Consider the following 14,964-nt stretch of genomic DNA (forward strand, 5'->3'; position numbering starts at 1 on the left):
GCTAAGAGCATACTTTTGCAGCAGAGGCTTGTTTACCTTAGTGGGGGTAGATACATGGTGGAAACCACTATTTAGATGAAAATCATGGAAACATTGGAAACCAGTCACAATCTTCAAGTATTTCATACAGTAAGTAGCTAGTTGTTTATGTATTCACTTTCACCATAAATCAACAAATAAGTTCTTCTTTTAACAGAGAAAAAATAAAGATTTTGCAGATGCCCCACCAGCTATATTTGCCAATCTTCCCCATCATAAATGACTGGCCAATCATTCACAACTTTGAACTGGAAATGTAAAAAGAACAGATAAAAAATAAAGTTTTTTGCAGATGCCCCACAAGCTACATTTGCCAATCTTTATCTCCCCACATAAATGACTTGGCCTATCATTCATAACAGTGAATTGGCAATGTAAAAAGATGGGAGTGAAAGGGGACCAAAAGAACTGGAGAAGAAGCAGCTCTGTTGGGTGAGAACTCTGAAGTGCACCAAGCACATTCATTTGCAGCACAAGAGGGTGAGAAAACAACCCCTAACCTTTCTCCTTGTCATTTGGCAGGAACTACCAGCTACCAACTGGGCCTCTAATTCCATAGTACACTCTGCAAAGAACCTTTTTTTTTGGGAGATATATAAGCTTCCAAACTTAGGTGAAAGGTTGGCGAGGACCAGTACCAATGGAGCAACCACGGCTTGAGCTCAGCAGCCTGGAAGGTCACCGGAGTAGCGAAAATCCAGAGAGCAGAGATGAGAAAACCGGTGAGTTCGTTCAGTTCTCCACCCAAGATTCTTCTTCTTTCTTGCTGTTCAGAAAACATGGCATTGTTTGATGTTCAGAAATTCCTTTTTATGCTCAAAGATATGAGAGTGTTCGATGTTCTTGTGGTGCAGAAGAGGAGGTAGACGACTGCCCGATCGAGGAGGTGCGGCTGACGGTGCCGATCACCGACGACCCGGCATTGCCGGCGCTGACGTTCAGGACATGGCTGCTGGGGCTCATCTCCTGCGCGATGCTGGCCTTCTCCAACCAGTTCTTCGGCTACCGGCAGAATCCGCTCTATATCTCGTCGCTGTCCGTGCAGATCGTCGTCTTGCCGCTGGGCAAGCTGATGGCTGCTTGCCTCCCCAAGAAGGTGTTCAGGGTGAAGGGCACGCCATGGTCGTTCTCGCTCAACCCGGGGCCGTTCAACCTCAAGGAGCATGTGCTCATCACCATCTTCGCCAACACCGGATCCAACTCCGTCTACGCCGTCGGCATTATCACCATTGTTAAGGCCTTCTACCGCCGGGAGATTCATCCTCTTGCTGCCATGCTGCTCACCCAGACAACCCAGGTACATACATGTGACTTCGACTGACACCTGACAAATTGTGTCCTGAAAATTGTTTCCATGTTCTAGTTGGAAGTACTGATTTTCAGGTTCATAATCTTTCTGTGTTGCTGGTTTGCTGTCTTAATCTCTTTTTTCTTTTGGCTCTAATCTTTCTGTGTTTGTGGGCAGCTGATGGGATATGGTTGGGCTGGCCTCTTCAGAAAGTTTCTTGTGGACTCACCTTACATGTGGTGGCCTTCAAACTTGGTACAGGTTTCACTCTTCAGGTCTGTAATTCTGTAATTACATTCTCATTTCTCTGAAAACTAACCTGTTCTTAAGCTGTAATAATAATAATTCTGTAATTGAAGTAGTAATATGTGTGTTGAGATTTTTGATTGGTGGCTATGACAAAAAAAAATGCAGAGCTCTGCATGAGAAGGAGAAGAGGCCAAAGGGAGGGACGACGAGGCTGCAGTTCTTCCTGACCGTGCTCATCACCAGCTTCGCCTACTACATTGTGCCGAACTACCTGTTCCCGACCATCTCCACCATCTCGGTGGTGTGCCTGGTGTGGAAGAAGTCGGTGACGGCGCAGCAGATCGGCTCCGGCGTGTACGGCCTGGGCGTCGGCTCGTTCGGCCTGGACTGGGCGACGGTGGCCGGCTTCCTCGGCACGCCGCTGTCGACGCCGGCGTTCGCCATCGTCAACATCATGGCCGGCTTCTTCCTCATCGTCTACGTGATCGTGCCGGCGGCGTACTGGGCCGACGCGTACGGCGCCAAGCGGTTCCCGATCATCTCCTCCCACGTGTTCTCCGCCAACGGCAGCCGGTACGACGTCAACCAGGTGCTCGACACGGCGACGTTCGAGTTCAGCCAGGCCGGGTACGACGCCGCGGGCAAGATCAACCTGAGCATCTTCTTCGCCTTCACCTACGGCCTCAGCTTCGCCACGCTCGCCGCGACGCTGTCGCACGTCGCGCTCTTCCACGGCGGGTCGATATGGCGGCAGACCAAGGCGGCGGTGAGCGGGCAGGGCGGCGACGTGCACACCAGGCTGATGAAGCGCAACTACGCCTCGGTGCCGCAGTGGTGGTTCCAGGTGATGCTCGTCGCCGTGCTCGGCCTCTCCGTGTTCACCTGCGAGGGCTTCGGCCAGCAGCTGCAGCTCCCGTACTGGGGCGTCCTCCTCGCCGCCGGCCTCGCCTTCTTCTTCACCCTCCCCATCGGCATCATCACCGCCACCACCAATCAGGTGACTCATTCATTCCAGACTAACTCCGTAATAATTAGGATATGTTTAGAGAGCTTAAAATTCTAAGAAATAATCCGTTTATGAGTATGAAAAAAGTTATGTTTCTTAGCTCCTGCTTTCTAGTTCATATTCTAAATTCTACAATTACAAATTTTCAGAATTTGGTTGCTTTCTACTTTATTTTCTGAATTATAATTTAAACAATTTATCAGAATTCGGTTGCCTTCAGTTCATTTTCTAGATTATATAATTACAATTTATCAAAATTTAAAGAAAAAGGCTACTTATTCGGGAATACGCTAGATGCGTGTTTTTCATTAAGAGGAATAAAACATATTTTTACAGCCCAAAACTAAGAACAGCAGGGGACGGGAATACTAGATAGGAAGAGCTAAAGCCTATTCTCACAACAGAAGAAGCGACCTAAAAAACGACCTAGCTCTAGAGACGTAGCGCCGGCACTGCGGCGTTATTTTTTCAATTCTACAATTACAATTTTTTAGTATGGCCAAAAAAGAAAGGGATTATTTGAAAGAGCCTTTGATTCTAGGAGAAGAAGTAGCTACCAAAAGCTCCCTCAGAGATGTTCTTAAACTCATGAATAGTGAATTCGTGATCAATTTATGGTTCTTTTTGGTTTCTTGGACAGCAACCTGGGCTGAACGTGATCACCGAGCTGATCATCGGATACCTGTACCCGGGGAGGCCGCTCGCCAACGTCGCCTTCAAGACGTACGGCTACATCAGCATGTCCCAGGCGATCATGTTCTTGCAGGATTTCAAGCTGGGCCACTACATGAAGATCCCACCACGCTCCATGTTCATCGTCCAGGTGAGCCCCCATCGGCTGAATCCGGACATCGATTCGTCGGAGGAGAATGTGAGCGAATTCGCCCGGTTTTGTTCATGCAGCTCGTCGGGACGGTGCTGGCGTCGTCGGTGTACTTCGGGACGTCGTGGTGGCTGCTGGAGAGCGTGAGCAACATCTGCGACCCGGCGAAGCTGCCGCAGGGGAGCCCGTGGACGTGCCCCGGCGACGACGTCTTCTTCAACGCCTCCATCATCTGGGGGGTGGTCGGCCCGCTGCGGATGTTCGGCCGCCTCGGCCTGTACGCCAAGATGAACTACTTCTTCCTCGCCGGCGCGCTGGCGCCGGTGCCGGTGTGGGCGCTGTCGCGGGCGTTCCCGGGCAGGGCGTGGATCGGGCTCGTCAACATGCCGGTGCTCCTCGGCGCCACGGGGATGATGCCGCCGGCGAGGTCGGTGAACTACCTCATGTGGGGCGCCGTGGGGCTCGCCTTCAACTACGTCGTGTACCGCCGGTACAAGGGGTGGTGGGCGCGGCACAACTACGTGCTGTCCGCCGGGCTGGACGCCGGCGTGGCCTTCATGGGGATCCTCTCGTACGCCGTGCTGCAGTCGAGGGGCATCAATGGCGTCAACTGGTGGGGGCTGCAGGTGGACGACCACTGCGCCCTGGCTCGTTGCCCCACGGCGCCCGGGGTCAGCGCCCCCGGCTGCCCGGTGCAGTGAGCAGAGCAGACCATTGGCATCAATCAGCTGGGAAAACTTAGGGCAGTTAGGATTATAGGTTTATATAGCTCCTCAAGTTTATAAATGATCGTTGACCAAAAATGGCATTGGAAAAGATCAGCACACAGCACTACTGTGTAATTGTGCGTAAAACAAAAGCGCCGTATGTAACTATGTATGTAGTGATGAATAGTCTGATTATATGTCAAACGCATGTGCTTGTTCTGCAGGAATTCACACAGATTCATGACAAGTTTGCATACAACAGAAGTACGTAGGGCCTATTTATATCCCTTGGCAAAAATTTTCATGTCACATCGAATGTTTGGACATAAATAGAGTATTAAATATAAACGAAAAAATAACTAATTACACAGATTGCGTGTAAATTGCGAGACGAATCTTTTAAGCCTAATTGCTCCATGATTTGACAATATGTTGCTAGATTAAACATTTGCTAATGATGTACTAATTAGGCTTAATAAATTCATCTCGCAGTTTACAGATAGAATCTGTAATTTGTTTTGTTATTAGTCTACGTTTAATACTTTAAATGTGTATCCGTATATCCGATGTGACACGTCAAAACTTTACACCGATGAACCCCGTAATTACAAGAGAAGGAAAAATGCCAGAGCCAGAAAGTACACTGGTGTGTTCCAACTATAGGGCATAAGTATGCAAGGACAAAAGCCAAGGAAAAATGCACGGTTGAAGGTTGAGACAGCTATGGAGCCCTAAAGTACACGGTTTCCAACATTTCTCCCACACAAAGCAGAGCAGAACAATACCAGAGCAGCTTAAACTTACTTCGTAGATGATATAAAACTAACAATACCAGAATTCCGTTCATCCCAAACAAAACCATCATTACAACATCTAGTCTGATCACTACATGGTACCGATTAAAGCTTTAAGCTCAGGAGAACTAGCAAACATGTACAGAATAAATGACTTGTGCACACGCTCAATCTAATAAGGGTACTAGCATTGCTAAGATGCCCACCATATAAGAAGCTAAAAGAAGGCAATGAGGAAGTAAGATTGCTGAGAATATTATCATGGGTCGAATCCTTCAAGGGCATCTCTATCGTCCATATGGATTGTACCGGCCTGAACCACCAGCCAAATTTCCCCTGCTTCTTTCAGGTGTGCTACCAGATGCATAACCACCTAGTGCAGGATCATATGCTGCGCCGCCATACATAGCGCCACCAAAGCTAGAACTACTGAGGCCACCAAAGCTCTCATCACCACCACGCCTGTATCCACTTAAGTTCCCACCAGCGTAAGGTCCCTCAAAACCTCCTCCATATGGCCCAACACGACTAGCATAACCAAAAGAAGGCATGCCTCCAGATCCTCCTAATCCTGGATAGTAACGGCCATACTGAACGCCATATTCACCTATCCCACCATAACCACTGAGACTACCACCACCATAAACTCCATGGTTCCTATAAGGCCCAAATCCACCACTGTTGTAGTTGCTATAAGCATTGGCCAGTCCACCATAGTCATTGCCAGAAGAATGACCCCTAGAATCCCTACCATATGCTGATCTAGAGGCACTACCATGTGATGATGGTGGTGGATTTGAGGATTTCTTTGGTTCTGCTTTCTTGATCTCCACCTACAAAGCAAATGACCGAAGTTCTATCAATATAAACCTATACGTCCTTGCTACCAATTACCCGTTGAGCATCACATTCTACAACAACAGCACAGCTGTCAATTTCAACAGAAAAATGCAACTTCTTTTGGCAGACAAGTTGACAATGGTTACACAAGTTGCATTGCACCATAAAAATACAGATAACATTTGTGTAATGAAGTGCACAAGACTCACCTTTGCACCAGCAAGATCAATCATATTTCCATTTGCTAATAAATCATCTACAACCTGATCAGAACTAAAAACTATAAATCCAAAGCCTCGTGAACGCTTGGTTTGATGATCACGCATAATCTGATGGTCCACCACAGGGCCATATTTCTGGAAGAAATGCTTGAAATCATCTGATACATCATACATGTAGAAGGACCATCAGATAAAAGAAATGTCAGGAAAAAATTATATTTCATATTGACAAATACCTTCTGTCAGTGCTTGAGGAAGCCCACCAACAAATATCTTTTTAGTTTTGAAATCCTTTGATTGCATAGAATCTTTTGGAATGGTTCTCTTGATTTCAACCTGGAAAAAACAAGAGAAAAGGCAAACCCGCTTAGTTTTAAGCTGTGAACATGTGGGAACACTGGAATAGGGAACTTGTAGCACTTATAGGGAATCAATTCAAAGGCATCAAGCAACAACACACAGAGAACAAGATAAAGCAAACAAGGAAAATTATCAAGCAATAACTAACTAACAAGCACGTAATAGTGCATGTCAACAATGGAACTTTCGACAGCTGCATAGCTAAGGCAAAACCTGTTTGTGCACAGAGAAATCAAATAAATTGATAAACCAAAACAAATTGAAGCTCATACTATTAATTGTTTACAAAAATCTAGCTTATGTCAAATGCTTAGAGCTAATTGAGACAACATGTCTATAAAGATAGACAGCCTTGTAACCAATTAGCATACCTTCACAGCAAGGTAATTGAAAAAAAGAAACTTATGCACTGTGAAATCCTCATGAACAACAAAATAAAAACAGTATGATGAATGCCCATGTAGGAAAAACTACAAGTTTAATGGCATAAGATTAATTCGTCCTGACATATAACAGGTCTTTATTGTCCTCACCCCATACAAAATTAATTGACGTTTAGGACAGCCAAATTATAAAGAAAATAAGCTAAATGGTGTAATCGAAATGACAAATAAAATTGACTAAAAGATCAAGATTTTGAATGAATACACAACAGACTGATAGTTGGGCCAAGTTATCTAGAGCAGTAACACGAAAGTACAAACACTAAATGTAGTACTAGTACATACATACAAACAGTGCAGGTATGAACAATGCTCTGCAAAACTTACTTGCTTTCCATTGAATTCATGGATATCATCCATCACTCTATCCACAACGGCAGGGTTAGAATATGTAATAAAGCCAAAGCCCCTTGGCTGAGATGTGTGCTTATCCCTCATTATCACTGAATCAACTATTTCTCCATACTGGCCAAAATGCTTCACAAAATCCGCTGTTATTGAAAATAGCAAAAACCAAATTAGTATCACAAAAACAGAGCTACCACGAGAATCTATTAATCACTCAATTGACAAATATGAATATTATAACTACAGGAATCAGATTGGTTATTGAGAAAATAATAACCGTTCTAGTGCAAGCAAGAGCTAATCCATCATGCCTCATTAATTATTCTACATTGCTCAATTGCAACCTTGAACCTCATTAAGTAAAAGCAACATATCTTAAATTAAATCACATAATCGGAATTATCTCTTATGAATCAACTAACATTTTGGTTGGATATTACTAATAAATTATTATACCTAGAACAGTGCGATATCAATGGTATGGACAAAAGCGGATCAAAACTCAAAACAAATACTGTATGCATTAAGTTAACGATATCAAAACAACCAACGACCACATGATAACATTATAAAAATTGCCGACGCATGTCCCAGTATCCCACCTTCATCAGGTTCACGACACGGTAAATTCCCATACATCTACAAAAATACAACGTGGTTCACCAGCATACCTAATTAATCAGGTCAAGATTGACAATCCATTGTGGACGCACACACATTAAACTACCTACAACAACGGATCGTAATACCCCCAACGCCGTAAACGAATCGTGATGAGACCCACCAGATCCAGCACGGGACACACACAAAAAAAATCGCAGAATCTCAGCTCACACAATTAGAGAAGGAAATCAAGCAAGTTACCTTCCGTGGTGTCACGGGGCAGTCCACCGACGAAGATCTTCCTGCAAACGCAAACGCAAACGCAAACCAAACCGCACGAAATCAGAACGCCCCATGAGGGCGAGATCGATCGGAAACTCGCGGGGGGAGAAAGTGCGGGAGGGCAAAGCGGGGATTCTCTTACCCCGCGCTGCCGCTGCCTCCTCCTCCGCCCCCGCCGTGCTCCCTGGACCTCGCCTCCGCCTTCCCCATGGACGCCGCGCGCTAGCTAGGGTTCCGGTTCCGTCGCCTCGTGACTTCCCCTCTCTCGCTCGGTCGCTCGGTTGACAATTGCTGACTTTTCAAAGGAGAGAAGCCGCGTGAGCTCTTGGACCCACTCGGCCACTCCTGCCTAAGAAAGGCTAGGCCCACTTTTGGCCCAAATACAGCCCATTTAACTTATGGCCGGAATTTCAGTTCAAATTCCAGCCCAAATGCGTTATGTGGCCTTACACTGTGTTTGAGACAAGGGTAAGGAATAAGTTCACTCCATGACCCTCAGATGTGATCGAAATCTAAACTATGACCCTAAACTACAAAACCGGATATCTCGGACCCCAAACTCCTAAAACCGGTGCAATTTGACTCCTTGGGCAGTTTTGGGAGGCGGTTTTGCTGACGTGGCGTCTACGTAGCAATACTGACCGAGTCTTTGTTACACGTGGCGTTGACGTGGCACCTACGTGGCGGTAGAAATAAAAAAATATGCGTGGGACCCATTTGTCATTCACACATAAAAAAATTGTGGGGCCCACTGACATGTGGACCCCACATGTCATCCTTCTTCCTCCTCCCTCTCTCCCTTCTCTCTCTCTCCCCTTCTTCCCCTTCGGCCGGTGGCGGCAGCGGGAGCTAGCTGAAGTGGCGGCGGTGGTGGGCTGGAGCGGCGGCGGCGGGCGGTGGAAGGCTGGAGTGGCGGCGGCGGCGGCGGGCGCTCAAAGGCCGGAGCGGCGGCGACGGCGGTGGCGGGTGGGTGGATCGGCCCTGCTCTAGCTCGGAGGGCCGGAACTTGTGGCCGCCGCCGCCGTCCTGCTCGTCTCGCAGCGGGCCCAAGTGGCCGCCTCCCTCTTCCACCCCGGCACGGCTGCGCCGCCGGCTTCGACCGCGTGGACCGCCGCCTTCGACCTCCGCCTCCATCTTCGGCCATCGACGACGCCAAGCGCAACCCCCGCCGGTCGACTTCCTCCACGACGGGGAAGTCGATCACTTTTGAGGGTCATGAAGTGAACTTATTCCGAAGGGGAAAGGAGAAGGAATAGGTTCACATTAGGTCCCTCTTTTGACGTTGAGTTTGAATTACGCTGTCGAACCAAAATACCAACCCGTTTCTTAACTTGAAAATCGGTGTAACTAAGGACCCAAGAAATCTAGTCCCCAGTTTTAGCTGATGTGACAAGTGGGACCTAGGTAGGCCCTAAATGTTAGTGCTATCCCCCTCCCTCTCTCCATCTCTGATTCATCTCTCTTTCGAACTCCATCTGCAATCCCCCAACATTGCTCTCTATCTCTCCTTAGTTCCTCATCGCGAACATGAGAAGTGATGGATGCCGCGGAGTGCCAACCTCAAAATAAGGGACCAGTGGTAACGTGGCGGCCTCAAGATGAGGGACCAGCGGTAGTGGCGTGGCAGCCTCAAGATGAGGGACTGGTTAAGAGAATGGTAGCGGCCGGCGAGTAAAAGCTTGACGTCAACGGTTTGACCCTTCCTCTTCTCTCATTCTTACTGGTGCCTCCCGTTCCTTGGCGCCTCTCGTGGCAAGCTCATCGGCGGATGCCTCATTTCGCTCTGACTTCCCGGAGTGATATCAGCGCCGATGGCGATGGGGTGGTGGATAGCAGAAGGTGGGGTGGCAACAACAACAGTGGTGCCCCCGTTTCCAGTGCCTCTAGGTGAAGGTGAAGATGCCAAGACTGTGTTTCGGTGTCGTTGCAAGTGAAGACTCCTTGGGTGAAGGTGGCGGTGAAGGGTGTGGCGAAGGTGGCCTCATCGTAGGCCACGTCATATGAGCCCAAGCCACTCCTCCGCCTTCTCCGTCAAGGGCCAAAGCCACCAGAGCCGAAGCCATCGCTCACCCTCCCACTCCTCTACGAGTCCATTACCACCGACAAGCCGGACACCACCAAACACGGCAAGCCTATGCCGGCGCTCGCATACACCACCACCACACCGACATTTGTCTATGCCGCCATCTCCATCCCAGCAACTTCCACCCAAGATCTGCTTCTCGTTAACACAGGCATAAGCACAAGCGACCATTGTGCCACCGCCACCACCTCCCCCACCACCCATCGTCACGGCCAGCAGCCCACGCCTCAACCCCGCGTCCCCGCCAACAAGGTAGTATTTAATGGGCTAGGCCGCAGTTCCAGTAGCCTGAGCAGCCTCACCGAGTCACCGGTGGCCGCCGCCATGACTGCAACGATGATGACGGTGACATCGAGTGCTCCTACTCAACACACGTCCAGTCACCCCAGACCTCAACGTCCCAGTTTGCTCCTTCGACAGCTCCAGTCAGCAGAGAGGTGGAAGAAAGCGCTAGCTCCTGACATGTGAGGTTGATATGGGACCTATTGCTGACTCAGCCAAAACTGGATATAATACTACCGTGATAGTACTATTCTCAAGGAAGTCTGATTCCAGAAATAAATCTGAGATAAACACAAGGAGATTCCGAATTACTCAGGTATAGTACTATTTTGCTTCTTGTCCGAATCACTGTGCCAGGTGCTCAGTAGCAGAGATTTTTTTTTTGTTGTCCCATTGCTTTTTGTTGTAGGGCTTATATAGATCCCACCTAAAAATTTTACACCCTGTCACATCGAACATTTGAACACCTGTATGAAGTATTAAATATATGCTAAAAAATAACTGATTGCACAGATTACGACTAATTTGTGAATTGAATCTTTTAAGGCTAATTGCTCTATGATTTGATAACGTGGAGCTATAGTAAACATTTGCTAATAACAAATTAATTAGACTTAATAAATTTATCTAGCGGTTTACAGATTATTTTTATTAGTATCTAAACACCCCTAGTAGTGGTAAGCTTGCAGTTACTGTGGGTATGGGGGTACACTTTACAGGACACGAAGCCCAATTACGAATCGGATTCCGCCTCATGTGACGGCCCGTGATGTCGGCACAATTTTGGGCCCGTGATTACATTGTCTGTCTGCTTTTGGATTAGCAGCGTGATTAATCACGAGGAGAGGAGTGGTTGCGGTCCGTGGTTCGCAGTCAAAACACGCTGAATTATGTCTGCAGTTTTGCTTTTGTGCTGATCGGAGGAAGCTTCCTTTGGTTGACGGCATGATTAGCAACATTTGCATATAAGAAGATACTACTGACAAGTAAAGTGACGGGGATGACACGAGAGTAATAAAACTATACTCCATCCCTCCGTTACAAAATATTTAACTCTGTTGATCTTTTAGCATGATCGTTCGTCTTATTAAAAAAACTTTTGTGAAATATGTAAAACTATATGTATGCATAAAAGTATATTTAACAATGAGTCAAATGATAGAAAAAAAATTAATAATTACTTAATTTTTTTATTAAAACGAATGGTTAAATATATTTAAAAAAATTAATGACGTTAAATATTTAGAAACGGAGGAAATATTTGCTTTCGCAGGCCATTGTGCAGGTCAAAAGGTGCGTCCATTTTTTGTACGGTACCAAACGGTGACAGAAATATATATACATTTGCATATAAGAAGATTGGAGTATTGTCATTGTCGATTTATACGGTTTTGCCTATTACTATCAATCACCGGCTGTTTGAAAAATATAATCACGCTCTTATTTTTCAGCGGTCAACGAAGCTGTAGTTCATCCGACTATTATTTCTCTTGGTGCAAAAATATTACTCTTGTTACATACCCTCCTACTCTCCACTCGTGCATCTGCACATCGTTTCACCACCTTCTTGCTAATAACTTTCACACGATTAACTTGTCAAAGTCACCGTCACATGTGCTTCTCTCTCTTATATTGTATACACCTCCGTGGATGAAGTCGAGTCTTATAAATTCCTATTATCTAAAAGAAAATCTTATATGTCGGTCTCCGTGGCACCTCATTTATCTCTTTTTTGGTGAGATGTCATAACACTACTGACCTCCCTCGTCTCTTAGACAATGGTGAGCTCTAATCGACTCCATTCCTCTATGTTAGATCAATCAATAAGAAATGTATGACTATCAAAAATAAATAAGAAATGCGTGAGATAAGTAGAGTTTTTCAATGCTATGGGCAACGCATATACCATTAGAGCTGGTAATAGTATGGTTGATTGGTTAGGAAGAGAATGTCGGTCTAGTCGTAGAAGTTATTATATTTTATGGTAATCGAAGTATTAAATTTGTAGGATCAAGAAACATTATTGCCATCACACTTTTCATCATATTGTATTATTGTTATGAAACACTCCATCGGTTAAAGACTACTCCCTCTGTCTCATATTAAATCAAACTCTAGTATCCCAATACAAAAATATAAGAGAGTAAAAATAACCAAAATATCCCTCATTCTTAAAAAAAAGTAATAATGGTGATAGGTAGTTAGAGGGTATTGAAGGAATAAAACTTCTCGTTTTACGTGGTGGGAGTAGGTAGGATGGTAGAAGTTGGTTTTTTGGGACAAAATTCAAACTCTAAAAGTTGAGTTTTTTTTTGGGACGGAAGGAGTAGTGGTTAAAGAGTATACTAAGAGCAAGTTTAATAGTATAGCCCACTACTAGATCTAAATCATCTATAGCCAATGTAATAGCCAATTCATACAATAGTTGCTTACTATACTATTAATACCTGGTCCCACATGTCATACACACATTATGTCTTGGAATCCGTGCTGCAGCTGGCTACAGATCTGTAGCCCGCTGCTCTTCTCTCTCTTCCTTTATCTTTTTAAAATGGGTTAATTAGATCCATGCCATTATAAATTTACAAGTTTAGAAAAAATACCATTATTATTCACGAAATTGGAAGTATGCCATTACAATTTAACATGCCTTCGAGATGCACCACTACTTACCCTTTCGTTGAAATTTCTAGATTTTTCTGACCAAATTGCCCCCGTCTTCTTTCTGTCGATGTTTGATGTCGCGATTATGGTATTTGCATAGTATAGGGATCGTTGGTACTAGGATATATGCGAGATTGAGGTAAAAGATATAGGGACGAGGATTTTTGTCGATGTTTGATGTTGCGATTCCGGTATTTGCATAGTATGGGAATCATTGGTACTAGGATATATGCGAGATTGAGGTAAAAGAGATGGGGACGAGGATTTTTATACAGGTTCGGGCCCTTGAATTGTCAGGTAATAACCCTACTCCTGTTAGCCGAAGCTGGTCGTTGCTCTTATTCACCATAATACACCAGTACAATATTTGGGGTAGCCTATCTAACTGTTGTCGATATAGTGGACTGAAGTATCATCACGTAGTCGGCAACATGGTAGTCTTCCTCCTCGAATCTGTGCCCGGCGAGATCAGAGATAGCGCTAGATTCCTCTCTTTGGTTCCCGTAGGTACCATATAGGGTTTTCGTAGGCTTATCTCTGAAGTCGATATCCGGCGTCTTGTCTTGACGTATGTTGGCTTGTATGTTGATCTTGTGTCTTGATCTATTGTTCCGTGTCCTCTCTCCTCCTAAGGGGTCTTGTATTTATACCCATAGGTGTCCCCTTATCCAAGTAAAATTAGGGAAACCAATATGGATACAATCCGAGTAGTTCTTGTCGTTTCCATGTACAACTCTAGTTGTCTTTTCTTATGCGGAACTCCTCTTATATCCGAAGGTTGTTTCCGTATAAGACATGGTATGTGGTGGGTCCTGCCGATATTTAGTCAACTACTATTATGTATATGGTATCCATAACCCTGACACTTTCTACATCCTCTTTTTTCTTCCTCTCCCTCTTCATTTTCTTCCGCCAGGATGTGGGCAGCACGGCGGAAATGTCGGCGAGGCTGCGGCGGCCTTCTCGTCGGCGGTGGCTCCTCCTTCGCACCGCCCAGACCAACGACGGTGCTCTCAGCGACAACGCAAGCCCGTCCCCGTCACGGAGCTCCTCGAGCTAACGCGCTGGTACACTCCCGCCACTACCGCCCATTGAGCGCACGACCACAGGGTTCCTCCCGGCAACCTCGAAGCCGACCTTGGGCTCCTCTTCTTCCCCCTCCCCGCCACCATCGAGGAGGCAGAAGGACATTGGCACGCGCGAGATGGTGCGGTCGGCGGCTACAGCGATGTTGTGGCTGAGGACCGCCTCAGGGGATTCGCCGGAGAGGGACACCGGCGGTGCCCTGCTCCCAATGGTGCTCGTCGGCGAAGAATCGACCAGTGGAATAGAGAGAGAGAGAAATAGGAAGGAGAAATAATAAGATGGAGGTAGAAGAAGAGGGTAAGCAGTGGCATATCTCAAATACCTATTAAATTGTAGTGGTATGTTTCCAATTTCGTGAATAGTAATGGTATTTTTCTAAATCTAGAAATTTGTAATGGCACAAATCTAATTAACCCTTTTAAAATATGCTTATAGCTGGCTTATAGTATGCTATTGTACCTCCTCTAAACACTGACAATCCTTTAGAAATAGAGAGCTCGTTTTCCTTCTGCGATATACTCCCTCAGTTAATTTTATTTGACATTGCTCCCTCTTCTCATAATATATCCATTCAGTACTAGATTAGATACGTTCACGCATACTAATAGTATAAATCTAGATAAAATCTCTCCGCTGATTACTGCATTTTGAGACAAAGGGTGTAATTCATAGTGTCAATCAAATAAAAATGACTTAAAGGGTGTTCTTCTTTTCTTAAAACAAAAATAGTAGCAACACATTGGACTAGGGAGAAAAAAGAAGACTGTTGGACTATAGCTTAATCGAGTAACTGTACTTATCATGTTATTACTGCTTGATCAGGGCCACCATCTTTGGCCGTTTTGG

General features: G+C 45.7%; 2 protein-coding genes across 2 annotated transcripts; one reads left to right on the plus strand and one right to left on the minus strand.

Annotated features, from left to right (window-relative positions):
* Positions 1 to 482: 482 nt before the first annotated feature.
* On the plus strand, positions 483 to 4,339 carry LOC127781956 (oligopeptide transporter 1-like). The gene is made up of 6 exons (XM_052309026.1): positions 483 to 761; positions 894 to 1,336; positions 1,505 to 1,602; positions 1,742 to 2,573; positions 3,223 to 3,405; positions 3,486 to 4,339. The coding sequence occupies exons 1-6, from the start codon at positions 680 to 682 to the stop codon at positions 4,104 to 4,106; spliced, it is 2,259 nt and encodes a 752-aa protein (XP_052164986.1). The 5' UTR covers positions 483 to 679; the 3' UTR covers positions 4,107 to 4,339.
* Positions 4,340 to 4,899: 560 nt separating this feature from the next.
* LOC127781957 (uncharacterized) lies at positions 4,900 to 8,296 on the minus strand. Its single transcript, XM_052309028.1, has 6 exons — positions 8,146 to 8,296; positions 7,983 to 8,023; positions 7,098 to 7,261; positions 6,204 to 6,303; positions 5,956 to 6,125; positions 4,900 to 5,739 (listed from the first exon to the last, which is right to left on the minus strand). The coding sequence occupies exons 1-6, from the start codon at positions 8,211 to 8,213 to the stop codon at positions 5,194 to 5,196; spliced, it is 1,089 nt and encodes a 362-aa protein (XP_052164988.1). The 5' UTR covers positions 8,214 to 8,296; the 3' UTR covers positions 4,900 to 5,193.
* Between the last annotated feature and the right edge of the window lie 6,668 nt (positions 8,297 to 14,964).

Source organism: Oryza glaberrima, chromosome 8 (assembly GCF_000147395.1).
Source record: "Oryza glaberrima chromosome 8, OglaRS2, whole genome shotgun sequence".
NCBI lineage: Eukaryota > Viridiplantae > Streptophyta > Magnoliopsida > Poales > Poaceae > Oryza > Oryza glaberrima.